General features: G+C 37.4%; 2 protein-coding genes across 7 annotated transcripts in view; both read left to right on the top strand.

Annotated features, from left to right (window-relative positions):
• eif5a2 (eukaryotic translation initiation factor 5A2) overlaps positions 1-5914 on the top strand; it is a 31531-nt gene extending 25617 nt beyond the window's left edge. The window contains exons 1-5 of one of the 3 annotated variants that reach the window (XM_077539072.1): positions 165-263; positions 1625-1797; positions 1887-1991; positions 3736-3867; positions 4052-5914. In XM_077539072.1, coding sequence (XP_077395198.1) covers positions 1636-1797; positions 1887-1991; positions 3736-3867; positions 4052-4114 — 462 coding nt within the window. In that variant the 5' untranslated portion in view covers positions 165-263; positions 1625-1635 and the 3' untranslated portion in view covers positions 4115-5914. Of the gene's footprint in view, positions 1-164; positions 264-301; positions 392-1623; positions 1798-1886; positions 1992-3735; positions 3868-4051 lie in introns of those variants that run through there. The other 2 variants (XM_077539070.1, XM_077539071.1) reach the window with 2 other exon arrangements.
• Positions 5915-13198: 7284 nt separating this feature from the next.
• slc7a14a (solute carrier family 7 member 14a) overlaps positions 13199-17079 on the top strand; it is a 30757-nt gene continuing 26876 nt past the window's right edge. For 2 of the 4 annotated variants that reach the window (XM_077537801.1, XM_077537803.1), the window contains exons 1-3: positions 13371-13507; positions 15237-15329; positions 16976-17078. In XM_077537801.1, the coding sequence (XP_077393927.1) occupies positions 17009-17078 (70 nt within the window). In that variant the 5' untranslated portion in view covers positions 13371-13507; positions 15237-15329; positions 16976-17008. Of the gene's footprint in view, positions 13300-13370; positions 13508-14047; positions 14245-15236; positions 15330-16975; position 17079 lie in introns of those variants that run through there. The other 2 variants (XM_077537800.1, XM_077537802.1) reach the window with 2 other exon arrangements.

Below are 17079 nucleotides of genomic sequence, written 5' to 3'. Positions count from 1 at the left end.
TAATGTAACTATTACCGATATTCCGTTTTGTGGGAAAGATGGCAAATTAAACACAATAAATATCACGCAACTTTTGATCAATTAAACGCCACACTTTGTCACCCTGCCCAAATATGGTCACGAGCGCTCCAGAAACAGCAAGGTGATTGGCTCCTCCCCTCACACGCTGAAGACGTGAGCAGTTACCTGCGCTTCCGCCATACAAAAACCTTTGCGTAGGCGTGTCGGGCTCCCTTTTTTTTCGGCGTCAGCGGGGCACAAAGGTAAGGTCACATTGTTTGTGGGGATAAAGCGAACATATTCGTCCTTATCAGTGAATTTGAAACGAGATAATGATCCAGCTTGGTGTTAATGAGTAACTTGGCCCGGAAGGGGCTCCATTTTCGGAAAGGTGGCTGTGGCTAATATTTAGCAACCTGTGTCAAATATTTTGGGTGTGGGCCACCGTAAGGAGACCGTGAATGTTCTTTTTCTTTTCAAGCGACTGGCTGCCATTCAAACGCAGTTTTTGTTTCAAACGTCTCTCAATCGTCCCTCACGATGAGAAAACACAATGATAGCCTTGATAAAGTCTCAAAATGTCTGTTAACGCATACTTGCGTTCAAATCGAAGGCGGTGTCTGGTTAAATATCGGTAGTTCAAAACATTTTATTTTTTATTTTTTAATAAGCTGCTTAATGTGCAACTGGACACATTTGGTCTCTTCTGATGAAAAATGACACTACTGTATCAAGTTTGTGTTGGATTTATTTATTTTATTCCAATTTAGGATGACTATCATAAAAGTATCAAAATTCGATTTTATCCATTGTAAAGTCTGACGTTTACTTGCAACAGTGCCACGTAAATATCGCAATAAAAAAGCAAATCACGAGTGGGGCGTGCGAGCGAGTGTTTATTTTATTTTATTTTTTTGACACAAAAAGTGTTATGTCATTACCGGTGGAGTGGCTGACGTCACAAAATGGACGCGACAGCCATTTTGACAGCCGGCATCACATGCTACATTCGAGGAAAGTGGGATATCATAAACGCAATGTAAACATGGATCAATGGCGATTAAAAAAAATAAATAAAAACACGTTTTGACCTGCAGCAAGCCTGCTTCATACTTGTTTTATAAACAAATATAATATAAATAATTTATTGCAGGGAGATCTGATTCATGGAATATCACCACACAGTCGGTACAAAGACAATCTAGAAGATTATCAACATGGCCTCCTTACTATCTATAAAAGTACAAATGATTTTAATTGTAGTTTATTTTACATTGTTTCTACATGTCAACCATACTTAGTCACTAAAATTCATGTTTAAAAATGTGTGGGGCGTCTCAAATGGATGAATTCGATTTACATGATTTCTTATCCATAATTTTGCTTTGATTTTTGCAAAATTCGATTTTATTCTGACTTTAATTACAAAAATAAAAACGAGCTTCCATTGTTTACAATATATAGGACTGGTCATTGAAATTAGTTTTCCTATTGGGCGCTATATGGGTCAAATGCATCTTTTCAGGTTTTTGAAATCATTCCAGTCTCTTAAAGACTTTGCAGTTAGGCTTTTATTTTGAATTTGACATGTCTTGCAAAGATCGCTCATTGTGTTCACATGCAGGCAGTATAAGCATGGCGGATGAAGATTTTGAGCAAGGTGAGTCCGGGGCATCGGCCACATACCCCATGCAGGCTTCCGCCCTGAGGAAGAACGGCTTCGTCATGATTAAAGGGCGTCCCTGTAAGATTGTTGACATGTCGACCTCCAAGACTGGCAAGCACGGGCACGCAAAAGTAAACAAACACATTCAAATGTGAGATGTTTCACTGTAATGATGAGTAACTGCACGATGTGTGTTATTTTCGTAATATGTTTTTCATAGGTCCACCTTGTTGGACTTGACATTTTCACTGGCAAGAAGTATGAAGATATTTGTCCTTCCACTCACAACATGAACGTCCCCAACGTGAAGCGGACAGACTTCCAGGTGAGATAATTGGCTGTTTTGGCCAACACGAAATCGGTTTGTTGTTTGGTACGGCCCGATACATACAAGGATATTTGAAATATTTAAACAAAACAAAAGAAAGAAGAAAAAAAGAGAAATCCTTTTCTGTGACTGATCCCACACTTGAAGATCTAATAGTAATAATAATAATAATAATAATAATAATAATAATAATAATAATAAACTAATTTAAAAACTTTTTGTCATACCGTGTGTGGTGTGCTCTGATAATCTCAAAACACAATGCCACATAATAAAATCATTTTGGGGGGGGGGGCTAAAACAAGCTAGTTCTTCTTAATTCCCTAACAGCTACTGTAAGTTTTGCTTTGTAGGACAAGTAAACCAACAAAAATAAAAAATATAAAAAACATGCTGTGTCTCCCCACATATCCAACGTTGGAATAAAAATTTCATCCATCAATCTCAGGTGGCTGACCACCATATTGGGCAATGTTGCCCTCTGCTGGCCACTGAAGTAAACATCAACTAACTTGTTCACCGGAAAAACAGGCTTGGATTTGGATTTTTCAAGTCTCTGAAGAGCATATTCCAATAAAAATAAAAAATAAAAAAAATAATTTAACCCCCAGAAAATTCCACAAAAGTGTCGGTCACTTGTCAAATTGCTTCAAATATGGGCGTTTTGTGTAAAGATTTCTTTTCTTTGTTATGGCTTGTTTCAATTTGACATACTTGCCTAATTAGTAACACGGTGTGTCACACCTGTGTGGGAACATCATGTGCAGGTTTGGAAACTTGCTGAACGGGTTTCCCTCTTGGCCAAACAAGCCTGACTTGACGGGCTCTTTTTTTCTTTTTTTTTTTAAAGTGCTATATCACTGGGGGGGGGGATCAATTTGATTCCAAGTACAATCAGGTATGCATCTACTGTGTTGCAGTAGCTAATGGCAGTATGCTAATTTGATCCCTTTTTAATATATGATTTAATAAAATGGTTGCTGTCAAGCGGAAATCCAAATATGGTCAATTCAATATTTTTCTCCACAATGCTATTGATTGTCCTCTTAAAAATGGCTTGACAAATATTAACTCTGTTTGACATTCGGTGAAACCCCAGTTTACTAAACACAACAAAAGAAATTACTCAACTTGTTTATTTCAATACAAGACATACTTGGTTCTAGAAACATCGCAAGTGCTAATGCTAGCAGCCAATTTAAAATCCCATGCGATGTTCTTTTGCAACAATTATAGTGCAAAAAAAGCTTGATGCTACTATTTGAGGTGATTTTAAACATTTGAACGTTCTCTGTTTGGCTTTACATGTTTGTCCATATTAAAGAGGAGGTCAACCCCCACAAAAAAAAAACAAAAAACAAACTTGACAATAAAATGTTTTATGCAGCCCCACTAGTCTAAATACGGTATTGTGGTTAATATTGCGTGAGTGGAATATGAGTTAAGCGCCAAATTCAGCCATCAATATAACAAGGCAGCCATTTTGCTACTTGCTGTTGAGTGAGAATGACATCACAGTTGCTCAGGTCTCAGGTAACGACCAATCACAGCTCAGCTCCAGAAAACAGCAGAGCTGGTCGTTGTGATGTCATGTGATGTCAAAACGCCAGAAAAGAGATGGATAACTCATATACCATACATCATATTAATCAGAATGTCATGTGAATAACATATTATTGTTAAGAAATGTTTCTGGTTGACTTCCCCTTATGAGTGTGTGCATGTGCAATGATTCATTTAGGTCTTGGGCCTGAAAGACGGTTATTTCAGTCTGCTGGACGACCAGGGAGAGACCAGAGAAGACCTTAAATTACCGGAGGGCGACTTGGGCGAGGACATTGTGAAGAAAGTGGACAATAGCGATGATTTTGTAGTAAGTTTTGTCATCTTTTTGGGAAGAAGCTACAAATGTTGGTGACATTTCTGATGTGCTCGAGTCTTAGTGTAGCTGTTTTATGTGTCATGTCAATGCAAGATGATCCATAATTTGAGCAGTTGAAGGCTACAGAGCCCAAAGGTCATATGTTGTTGTTTTTTTTATTTGTTTTGTTTCTTAGGTTACTGTTTTGGCGGCCGTAGGTCAGGAGCAAGTAGTTGCCATGAAACAGATGGTCAATTAACCTGAGCGATCGTGTTGCTGCTAAGCTGCCTGCCTCCATCGCACGTTTGCGCCATGAGTGTCCCTCCTGCGTCACGTCCAATGTGGAGCCGGATTGGGGCAGGTTTTTCTTCTTTTTTTTTTTTTTTAAACCCTGCTACTGGGGCACCAGTGAGTGGCAGTCAATGAAGTTAGCATAACATTTCGCCTGAAGTGTGGTGTTTTACTGTTACGCATGCGGACGTTTAAGGGGCCATTCATAGACATTAATGGACTTTTCACACACACAATATGTGAGCAATTCACGTTTTTTTTTTTTTTTCTGGTTTGTTTTATGAATCATTTTACTCATGTCAGATCAGACTAACAGTTAACTCATTTGCTCCCCAAAACGTATAAATATGTTCCATTTTAAAAGTTACCGTGCTCCCAAAGACGTATTTATACGTTTTTTTTGTTTTGTTTTTTTTAAATGTTGGGGCACACAAAAGGCTTTGATTCAGCCTCTGAACTGAAGAGATCGGTTGAAGCAACGGCCAGCAGGTGGCAGCAGAGTATTAAAAAAATCAACCAGGGCCATTTTTTTCCCTCACAATTTTAAACAGATTTGTGACTAATGATGAACCATAACTATATTCTAATGCTAATTGCTGTAAGACGGAAATGGATAGAAGGCAAGGCAAGTTTATTTATATAGCACATTTCATACAAAAACAACTCAATATGCTTTACACAAGGAAAGACAACACATAAGCATCAACAAACAGGAATTAACGTTCAGAGGAAGAAGAGAAAATGAAAGTAGGTTACAGAATTTACAAAAAAATGCATTGTCAATATTAAAACATTATTCAGCAAACTTTAATAATATTTAGCAAAGTTTAAAATAATAAAAATAATAATTAAAAAGGAAAACGAAAATGCTTTTTTTTTTCCCTGATGAAAGAAGAGACTCCGATCTTTCTTTTGGTAGGTTCCATGTTTTTATACTAATAGAAAACAATATTTTGTGGGCCTTGCTAAATCTGTCAAAATCCAGAGCGAATGGGGTTGCTTCAGTGAAAATGGCTGCGAGTGAATGAATTTAAAAAAAAAATAATAATAATAAAGTTTTTTGTTTTTTTCCTTTCCCTCTGAAAGTTGCAATCTCCGCCAATTAATAATACGGTAATTTAGAACATCAATCGACACTGGGAATAACTGTACACAGAATGGTCTTTTTTTTTTCTCTCTTCTTCTTCTTCTTCTTCTTCTTCTTCTTCTTCTTCTTCTTCTGTGTGAAATAGTCTTTGACACCGAATTCTTCCACACACGTTCCATTGTGTGCCTTTTCAACAAGCTACACGTGGTAGCAAGCATACGTGCGATTAGCATGCAGAATTCTTAAATGTTAACATTGTCTAACCAGCCGTCTTTTTTTCGTGTGTCTATATGGTTGCTGTTAACTTAAGACTATTTTTTTTTCATGTCATTGTAATAGTCTTCATTTGTAATTTTCAAAAGTTAGTGGAGAACATTCAACAAAGTGCAAAGTCTTGGTTTCAACACGGGTTTTTTTTTTTTTTTTTGGTAATAGTTATTTTAGGTCGTGGGTGGAGGGAGAGTGGTACGTATTTGTATGTAGAATCCTTTTTGGGGGCTGGGTGATCTCTCGGGGGTCTTTTAATGGGTTTTTTGCTTTTAAATTTTATTGTACTGTGTTGCACACTTATTGGACTGTGGCAGAAAGTTTACATTTCCATGCCGGAACCAACTGGGAGAATGTGTTGAATATTTCCTCAACCAACTTCTAATATTAGTTTAAAAAAAAAAAAAAAAAGAAGTATGTAAGTAATGAACAAAGTTAGGTTTTTTTTTTCCCTGTATGAAATGTCTGTTTAGTTGTAAGTGCACACATGCAGTTGCACTGGGATGTTTTTTTGTTTTTGTTTTTTGTTTTTTTTAAATAACCGTTTGTCGCAACATAAATACGGAAGCGTATTGCATTCACTGGAAAAAAAAAATCTCCTGTTTTTCTGACAAATTTTTTGGGGAGCTTTATTTTTGGAAGTATTTTTTTCAGTTTTTTGGTGTGTTTTTTTTATGACAGAAAAAAATATTCAGTAAAACAGAAAAAAAAATCAGAAAAACAGAAAAAAAAACTAAAAAAAAAAAAAGAAAAAGCCCCCCCCCCCCCCCCCCCCCCAAAAAAAAAAGTCAGAAAAACAGGAGTTCACCCCCCCAAAGTGAATTCCGTAAACATAGGCGGGTGACAATCTATCCGTTCTAGGTTTATTTTATTTTTTATTTTTTTCTTGCAAGTAAGGGGCATTTCACTACTGCCACCTTTGGCTGAAAAATGTAACTGCACATTTCCTTCTTTACATACACAAAAGTACACATGATGTCTCAACAGCAGACAGAGGGCGGGAAATTCAAACCGGTTATGAATAGCTAAGGTGTTAATCCACTAAACAGAAGAAGTTTCATAAATAGTCAAATAAAAATGATGTTGTTATTTCACTATTGAATGTGTTCAATGTTTCCAGCAAAAAATCTTTCTTGATTGGGCAAAGCTGACATTTTCTTGTTTGCGTGAGTGGAATGCAGACAATCAAAGAATCACCGGTATTAATTTGTCTGAAATTCGCTTTTTAAAATGTCAGTTTTTTTTTTTTTTTGTTTTTTTTTGTGTTTTGTGTGCTCATTTAAGATTTTGGCTGGTGTGTTTAAATTATCCGAGCATACCAGATGCAATTCAACCAATACTATTAAATGCCTCTGTTTTTTATATTTTTTATTTATTTATTTTTTTTAATGTTCATGTGTGCTGTCAGATGTTAAAAAAAAAAAATCTGTTAAAATCTGTTAAATCCTTATGCATGTACCAGGATTAGCCACGCCCCCCTCCCAAAATCTGACAAATTGAAATGATGAAAAAGCGTTTCACAACAACAAAACTTGCTGTGATAGTTTTTCTAAACGGATGTGCCTGGCTCAAAGGATGTCGGGCCATCATTGCTGCTGTAACAAACTTGTTCAGGTCCTGCTACTCCAGTTTGGGCAACCTGATTTCTCAGCTCGCCTCCAGGCCTCAACTGTCCTCACACAGACGAGAGCAGTTTTTATGCAAATGACGCAGCAAGTTGTACCACCGATTCCTTCAAGGCTTTAGTGACGTTGTGCGCATGAATCCTGCTTGAATAACCGCTTTTAGTCCCCGCCCTCACATTTTTTTAAAAAACTGTTAAACTTAATACCCATAAGGGGGGGAAAAAAAAGTTTGCATTCAGTCATGCGCAGTAATTAAAGACATGACCACTTTTCTCAGGGCTTTGTGTTAATTTGTCAGACAACTGTCCTAACTTTTTTTTTGTTTTCAAAGCCAATTCTTGCTTTGGTGGACTGTTACTTATATTATATTAGATATTGGATTTCATAGCATTGATCTCTTCAGTGCTGCTGCTTTTTGTTGTTTTTGACTCTCTGACTGTACTTTTACTCTTGAGACATGATCCTTGTCTGTTATATCTGCATGCAATGTATTTCTGTTGTTTCCTTCCAAACTAATTGTTTATCATGGTTTTTCTCTGGAAATGTGACTGTTAAAAAAAATTCTAAACTGGGAAAAATAAAGCTTAATAATTATAATTAAGTCTTTTTTTTTTTTTTCTGGAAACTTAAAAGGAATGTTTTACTCACCTGACATTACTTTCTACTTGGCTTAAAAAAAATGCAATCATGCAGTTGTGCATTAGGTGGCAGCAAAATGTAAGATTTAACATAAGAGGCTGCGAGGTGAAAGTAATTTAGACCTTGAGCATAAATGTAAGGAAAGCACGTATTTGTTAACAATTTAAGCTCCTAAATCCTTGATTTTTTTATTTTCATTATATTTTTGGTCAACAAAATAATTTCACATTTGTTATGTTAATGTATCACTACATTAAGATTTTTATTTTTTAAATCGCAAAACTGCTTTGGTTTGCTGTTGTGCTCCGACATTTCTGTCCAACTAGAATTGTTTATCAAGGGCGAGACGGTTGATTTCTGTGCCACCCTGCATTCAATCCCCCACAGTTTTGACATTTGTAGTACATTTCGGAGATGTCAAACCCCTTGATGAGCTCTACCTCTTCCAGGAACATTTGTACGACAAGTTCGAAAAAAATCTTAGCAGCCATGATACGCGCTAAGATTTTTTTGATTGGTACACAAAGCTATTAATAATGTACATGTACACGTGCGGACAGACATGAAAATCAACAAGTAATCAATAATGGGCCTATAACGCGCCACCTAATTGTTTATCTTCTATTACAGGAAGCTGCAAGTATGATCATTTGATTCTCTACACAACAAAATGTAGTGGCGTTAGCTAGCTTAGTAGCTAGTGTAGCTAATGAAAAAGTAGATAACATATTGTAGATATAATTAGAGCTGCATATGACAATAGAACTGGGAACAACCTTTCACAGATTGTGTTGTGGATGTATTTATAGTACATGTTTTGGCATTCAATAACCTCATGACAATCGGCTGAGTTAAGATTTGGAACATGCCCCTCCCAATATGGCCGCCATGTCACTGTTGTGCTGCTACAGCATGTTTGGCATATCCAGCGTTCAAATCGTTTGTTGCACAAAATTCATTTATGTGGGAAATGAGTTCATGTTTTATAACAGCTCATATGCGGTATAAAAAATGGAATTACTTTATATCCAAATGGCGTCAAGTCAAAGACATCCTATTTGAGTGAGGAATTCATTAAGAAGATAAAGTGCTGACAATTTTAACGTATTGAAGAAAAAGGAGAAAAAAAAAAATAGACTCCAAGCGACTTTTCATGAGTGATTATTTTGGTTCTCCTTTTGGGATCCTCTTTAGTTAATATTTGCTTTCTGCAGATATTTGAAGCCAAGGAGTATACATTGTTTTTTGTTTGTTTTTTTTGACTGGGAGAAAGTGTGGATTTCCCGCCTTCGATATAGTCATTTGATGGGAACAGGAGTTTTTTTTTTTCTTCTTCTTTTCTCAGGATTCTATACATCAAGTGTAAGGGAGGGTTGTTATGTAACCGTGTGACTGGAAGCTCGACTATGCTTCATTTTGCATGAGATTGCAGCAGTTTTGTAACTTTTCAATCATGGAAATGCTGAATATAATAAAAAGGTTGTCACACTGCTGTAGTACTTTCGGGGTTTGAAGTTGCAGTTCAATTCATGTTAAGAAATAGTACAACTTCATTCTCGCATTGATGATTGTTCACCGTCAAATTCAAACTTTTCTTGAATTTTTACTCCTTCAAATTAAGACTGTTCCGCTTTTTTTTTTTTTTTTTTTTGGTAAAATTGAAACCTGTAAAAAAAGTACGACACACAAATTTTGTTGAATTTCAACTTTTTTTCCCTTCCCAAAAAATGATTATTCTCGTCAAATAAGGATTTTTTTTTCATAGAAATAATTCTTTTTCTTGAAATATTACTTATTCCATTTACAATACAGCTTAATTCTAGCCCTGCAACAAGATACAGCTACTCCAATATGTTACATGCAAGGGTGCTTCTCACGTGGTGCCCCCTAGAGGCGACCCGTGGATAGTGCAGGCACTTAACTCGAATCCCCTGTTCATTAAACAATTAATGAACCCGAATTTACGTTACAAGTTCTTTAAAGCGGAACTTGAGTCAAAAATTTTCTTTGCAATATTTTTTATAAACAGTATGTGTGCCCACTAGTCTAAAACATGTTATTCTGATTAATAAAAATAATTAAAGTGGAAGAAAGTCAAGTCAAAAGTTTTCCTAACTAGTGGGGGCAAAGAGAAAGCAAAGAACATTTTTGTTGTTGTTGTTGTTGTTGTTTTGAGTTGTCATATAACATATGGATTATCATCAGCAGAGCCTTCACTTGGTCTCCTGAAGACGTTGATTGTTGTTTCTGGCCACCTGTTTCCCCTCTGGCAGAGCTTTCAACTTTTGTGTGTGTCTTTTCAGGATACGTTTAGTAGACTCGAGTTGTTATCGGAATGGCCAAAGGGGGTGGGGGTGGACCCATAGGGTAGCAGGGTGGTCGTCATGACGAAAGACGAGCTGATGGAAGTTGGGCTCGGGTGGGTTCTTATTAAAAACAGATGAGTGGGTCTTGTTTAAAAATAAAACCGACCATCGTACACTTCCATCTTCCTGACAAATTTCCATCACGTGGCGGAACGAAGAATCTTAGCTCAATCACTGCCAGCCCTGTAAAAATTGATTTTTGACGTCAATAGCCGTCAATGGCAGTGAATGAGGTAATTCTCTTCTCACAAAAAAACAAACAAAAAAATAAAAAAATAAACCTTTTTGTCAAATTAAAGATTTACTTTAATTTACTTAAATGTCATTTGTTATGAAATGTGTTTTTTTATTTTATTTTTTATTTGTATTAAAAGTGCTATATGAATAAATTTTGAAAATAATATATTCTAATAATTCTGGAACTTTATTTAAAATTATACTTTAAAATATATATATAGTTTTTCCAGCTTAAAATGATTTTTGAAAGAACCACATGTGTTTAAAGCAGAGTATAAAACTCGTGGCCTGGGGGCCATTTGTGGCCCTCAGGATAATATTTTGCAGCCCCACAGTTGAATGTTTTGTTTGTTTTTTGTTTTGTTTTGTTTTGTTTTGTTAGATCACTTTATTGGCTTCCATATTCTCATGATAGATTTCATAATTCTGAAGCGACGTCACGTTTCCCTTTCGATCTGCTCCCGATCGACGCATTTCATCTTTGCATTTGTGCTTTCCCATAACCAGCAAAGCAAACCCAGGGGGGTGTCGAGGAACCGCATGTGAGGCAAATGCTGTCATCGTCTTCCCAAGAGATATCTCGTCAGCTCTCCTCCCACATTTTCCAGCAGCGCACCACATGACCGTCGCGCAGCTGATAGAATCATCTGCTTGGAAAAAAAACAACCGCTCACTCAGGTTGCTAGTCACTGTTGAAAAATGTGTTATCGTCTATCAAAAAGATGTTGAACATTTTGCTAGAACAGTGTCAAGGATATGCTGATGCACGCTCACTTTTAGCTTGTAGCATATCAAGCACAACTTTTATTTAACCATGAAGTGTCTCTTTTAAGAGAGAGTTGGCCAAGAAGACGGAGTACGATCTTGTATCATAACACATCAAAGAACACATACACAAAAGAAGATAAAAGAGCATAGCAAACTACTGTTGATAGCCTGTGATCCACTCAGAATGAAGAGCAGTGACCAAATGCTCAAAATGCAAAAACAACAACATAATGGTGTGCAATATTGCAAATTTTGGTATCGATCCGATGCCAAGTAAATACAGGGCTAGTATCGCCAATATCAACACCTTTGAAAACTATAGTATATAATTTAAAAAATAAATAAATAAATAAATAAATAAATAAATAAATAAATAAATAAGGTAGCTGTATTATTGAATCGCTTAGTCTCAATCAAATTCCAACATTTAAGTGTTTTCGTGTTTTTTTTTTTTAAGGACAAAAATAGGACAAAATTAATTGATAAATAGAAAATACTATATCAATGTTTTTCCCCAGAAACATTCCAACCATGACAAAATAATTTCTTAAAGGGATACTTCACTTATTTAGCCATTTGTGGCAGTCAAACATTAATATTTTGCCTATAATAAATTTGATATTTTCATTATTTTTCATGTACAATTAGTACCTTTAAAAACACATTTTGCAATTTGCTGTTGACTGAAAATGACATCACGAGGGCTCAGGTAACCAATCACAGCTCAGCTTGTGAATGTCACATGACCAAACCACAGGTGTGATGTCATTTTCAGTCGACAGCAAGTTGCAAAATGTGTTTTTAAAGGTACTAATTGTATGTGAAAAATAATGAAAGTCAAATTAATGATCGACAAAATATTCACTTTTTATTGCTATAATGGGCTAAATAAGTGAAGTATCGTTTTAAACGTTCTTAAAGTGCACAAAGTGGTCATATGAAAAGAAATTTAAACATGTACTGTTCAGAAACAACAAATACAAACATTAAAATGAACTAAAAATTCTCCCTTCAACACTTCCTTTTCAACCTAAATAAACAAGATGTTAAAGATTATCATGCAACAACAAATATAAGCCATAAAACATAGCAAGAAATATATTTTTCAAGTACAATACTGTATACTGTGACATGCCCGTTATCTGTTTGACCAAACCGCATCAGTGCATAAAAGAGCCAAACTAAAACTAAGCTACTAGATTGATATTTTAGTGCCAGTATCGATCCGAAAGCGATCCTGACTTGATATTGACATTGATATTTAGATCAACCCGCCCACCTCTAACTCGGCTTCTCTCAGTTCGCAAACACACTCGGGTGCTCGATCTGAGATTCTTGTCATTTTGTCATCACAAACTTCAAATGGAAGCTGTGAAAATGCTGTAATGTGCGTTGAGGACCAACTGAGTAAAGAGTACGATGATGTGTCATATGCTGATTTTGAAATAAATCTCAGCGCTACACAGTGGAGAGGATCAACATTAGCTAACATGCACGTCTAAAAACTGAGTCACAGCAATGTAATTGTGATGGAAAGAAATTTCTTGTTTTCGGGAAAGACAACAGAAGGCAGTTGACAAAGGATACAGCAAATACTACTAAGTTATGCTCGTACTACCATTCAATAATTTGAACGCTGCTTACCAGGAAGTGAAAGTTAAGGGCCGTGTTTGGCGCAATGGGGGACTTTCACACTCTCTTAGTTGAACCTAGTTGGCCTGTCAGTAAGTTGAGAGTGGTAGATTCATTTCGAAGTGTCAGAACAAAGCGGCCGTGCCCATTCCTAATGACACTTAGAACTAAGTAGTGCTAACTAAGCTAAGGTTCATTTGAAGATATCAGCAAGAGACGTTCTGTGTTGTTGAGTGGTAGCAGAATCAACTTCTCACTCGGAATGAGCAAAATAATCAAATTGTTCACCCGGGGACAGACAGAGAATGATGAAATCAAAGATCAAAACCTGAAATAAAAAAAAAAGGCATTGTCAACATACAATCAAAGAGCAAAGAGCAAAGAGCAAAGATTACTGTGAAGTTACCCACAGTTCCTTGGGCACCCAACCACAGTGCCAGACAGTCGCAGCACAACAGGGACAGAAGAGCGTGTCCGGGGACGAAACTTTCTGCGGCCAACATGAACGACAAGGCCAGCGATCCCACTGCAGGTCCACGTGAAGAGAGTCACTTCGGACAAGTGGACCGAGCCGACGACCAAGGCTTTATTTATTTATGCTTCCAGTATCCACCAACGATGACGAGGACACTGGCTCCGGCTCACCAGCTGCAGATGACAACGTAACGGAAACCGCCGGTTCCATCCACAGATCCGCGCCAGAATCCGAGATCAGGCAGGAGGAGGTGAAGCAGGACCAGGTAAACTCATGAACAAGCACATTCTAAAATATAATGGACTTTCATCTTAGATGTTCAAAGACAAGTAATGATTACATATTACACACACATATATATATATATATATATATATATATATATATATATATCTGTATATCAGAGCAAAGGGTGGCTATTTTTTTTTTTTAACTCATTCACTGCCAATGACAACTATAGACGTCAAAAATCCAAGCAAACAGCCAGTGTTAGTGTTAATTTTGAAAAAAAAAAAAGCATTAAAAAGCACTTTTAGTCGACTAAAATTGACTTTTAGAGGCCGAGACTGATCACAAGAACGTCAACGCCCGTGTTGTAGGGTAACAGTAATCCGTTCTACGCACGATGGTACCACTTAGCAATGAAATTGTTGTCATTGTTGTGATTAATAACAACAATGATTAGTAACTATGAATGAAAACAATGAATAACTAAAACTAAATTCAAATTTCTTGTCCAAATTTGCACTGGCTGTTTGCTTGGATTTTTGACGTCTATAGTCGTCATTGGCAGTGAATAAGTTAAGTACATAACTCCACGTGTTCATTCTTAGTTTTGATGCTATCAGTGAGAATCTACAAGAATGTAAATAGTCATGAGAATAAAGCAGTTGACAGTGAATGAGATGTGTCCAAACTTTTGGCCTGGACTGTATAGTGAAAAGGTGTGCTAAGAAGGCCAAGTTCATCTCCATTTTCCTTTAACTGATTCGTGCCTGAGCAGTAAGTAACATTTTTGCACTTCAATTTCACTTGAGATTGCAAATCCTGAAGGTGGTGGCGGGTTTTATGCATGTGGGCGGATGTTATGCGGCTCATGTGTTGGTTCTGTTTGTGGATGCAGGAGGACAGGGAGCGGCTATGAAAATAGCGTGGGCCAGGGGGGGGTTAGGGGATTGGCTCGGCCCACTGCGGGGAGGGGGGGTGCATAAGCCCAACGCTGACTTCCCAGAGGGAGGACACTCTCCTTTGCCGATTTCTTGAGGTTGACCTTGATGTCCTTTTTGCAAATGGCATTTTATCCTGTCACACTTGAGATGACGTCATTTGTCTTCAACCTTTCCAAATCTGTTAACATATGAGAAAATAACTTAATGTACAGCCAGCTGATAGAACTTTAGAGTGTGTGCGTGCTGTTGAAGAAGTGTTTTATGTCCCGGTATGAACAACAAGCAAACTGAAAGCATGTTTTTCACTACTGTGTGTAGCACATGGAGCACAAACACGCAGAACACAACAGTGGTCTTGCTTATCTTGGCCCCATGTCTGTTTTCCCGCTCTCCATTCCTTATTTGTCTCGTCTGTCGAAGGTCAAAGGCTAAAAAGTACACCGCCTTCGGCCACTTATTTTTCATCGCCCATCTGAGCCGCTTTCCAAGACGGTTGCATTTTATGTCCAAAAAATGCAACCATTTTGGTGACAGAGAATTGAATTATGCAAATGCAAAGAAACTGTCCTCATGTAAACAACATTGCTGAGTTTGTGACTTGAGATCTTGTCCTCAAGGCGAACCGGTGTTGTTTGGGTTTGGAGGAAGCCACCAATGTTATTTAAAAAAATAAATAAATCTGGGGGAGGAGCTGCAGGCAGGTGAACAAACAATTAGCCAATATTCTGCCATGGGTGGGTTTGTGTGCCTCTATTCATTTTTTAAAATCAAAATATTGATTTCTAGTGAGCAGTTTGAAGTTGTAATGATATTGTTCGCCACTAGATGTCACTCATCACTTAAGAGCAACTCCAACCCCTCGAAACTGTACTTCTTCACCAGAGAAGAAGAACAGGTCCTGGCAAGAAACCTAATTAGGTAAAAAAAAAAAAAATGGCGTCTTTCAGGTGAAATCTCTCTCTCTCTCTCTGTCACTCTCTCTCACTCTCTCTCACTCTCTCTTTCTCTCTCTTTTTCTCTCTTTTCCTCTCTCTCTCTCTCTCTCTTTCTCTCTCTCTCTCTCTCTCTCTCTCTCTCTCTCTCTCTCTTTCTCTCTCTCTTCCCTCTCTTTTCTCTCTTTCGCTTTCTTTCTCTTTCTCTCTCTTTCGCTCTCCCTCTGTCGCTCTCTCTTTCTCTTTTGCTCTATCGCTTTCTCTCTCTCCCTTTCATTCTCTCTCTCTCTCTCTCTCACTCTCTCTTTCTCTCTCTCTCTCTCTTTTTTCTCTCTCCCTCTCTCTCTCTTGTTCTCTTTTTCACTCACTCTTTTTCTCTCTCGTCCTCTCTCTCTCTCTCTCTCTCTCTCGCTCTCTCTCTCTTCTCTCTCTCTCTTTCTCTCTCTTCTCTCTCTCTCTCTCACTCACTCTCTCTTTCTCTCACTCTCTCTTTCTCTCACTCTCTCTTTCTCTTTCTCTCTCTCTCTCTCTCTCTCTCTCTTTCTCTCTCTCTTCCCTCTCTTTTTTCTCTCTCGCTTTCTTTCTCTTTCTCTCTCTTTCGCTCTCCCTCTGTCGCTCTCTCTTTCTCTTTTGCTCTATCGCTTTCTCTCTCTCCCTTTCATTCTCTCTCTCTCTCTCTCTCTCTCTCTCTCGCTCTCTCTCACTCTCTCTTTCTCTCTCTCTCACTCTCTTTTTTCTCTCTCCCTCTCTCTCTCTTGTTCTCTTTTTCACTCACTCTTTTTCTCTCTTGTCCTCTCTCTCTCTCTCTCTCTCTCTCTCTCTCTCTCTCTCTTTCTTTCTGTCTCTTCTCTCTCTCTCTCTTTCTCTCTCTTCTCTCTCTCTCTTCTCTCTCTCTCTCTCTCTCTCTCTCTCTTGGCTTCTTCTTTTTTCTCTCTTTCGCTTTCTTTCTCTTTCTCTCTCTTTCGCTCTCCCTCTGTCGCTCTCTCTCTCTCTCTTTCTCTTTTGCTCTCTCGCTTTCTCTCTCTCCCTTTCATTCTCTCTGTCTCTGTCTCTGTCTCTCTCTGTCTCTATCTGTCTCTCTCTCTCTCTCTCTCTCTCTCTCTCTCTCTCTCTCTCTCTCTCTCTTTCCCTCTTTCTCTAGATAATATTTTGTCCGTCTAGATTTAATAACTTCAGTATTTTTCATATGCAATTAATACCTTTTAAAAACAAAATTTTTTCCACTGGCTGTCGATTGAAGATGACATCACCTTTTCTGGATTTGGTCAGGGGGCCATCATCTTCAGTCGGCACCAAGTAGAAAAATTAGTTTTTAAAGGTATTAATTGTATATGAAAAATAATGTAAGTTATCCAATTAGTTCTAGACAAAATATTCACTTTTTACTGCTGAAATAGTTCAATGAGTAAAGTATCCCTTAAATATTTTTTTCCACTTATCTATACTATTGGTCAATCCACAAATATAAGTATTATTATTATTATTATTATTATTATTATTATTATTAGTATCATCATTATTATTATTTTATTTTATTTTATTTTTTACAAATTTTTGACCATTCTAAGATGACGATGCATTCAATGTTAGTGGTTGATCAAACATGGCATTTTGTTGGGGTCTCCTGTACAGATTTTGGAGGTCGAAGGATTCCGCCTGATTGTGATGGATGCCGCACCTGCGATGATGCTGAGGGCACAAACTTTCCTGCATGACTCTGCGCTGTGTTATACAGG

The sequence above is a fragment of the Festucalex cinctus genome, chromosome 12 (genome assembly GCF_051991245.1).
Source record: "Festucalex cinctus isolate MCC-2025b chromosome 12, RoL_Fcin_1.0, whole genome shotgun sequence".
In the NCBI taxonomy this organism is placed as follows: domain Eukaryota; kingdom Metazoa; phylum Chordata; class Actinopteri; order Syngnathiformes; family Syngnathidae; genus Festucalex; species Festucalex cinctus.
The sequence above is the reverse complement of the archived record's forward strand: the minus strand, read 5'-3'. Positions and strand labels throughout refer to the sequence as shown.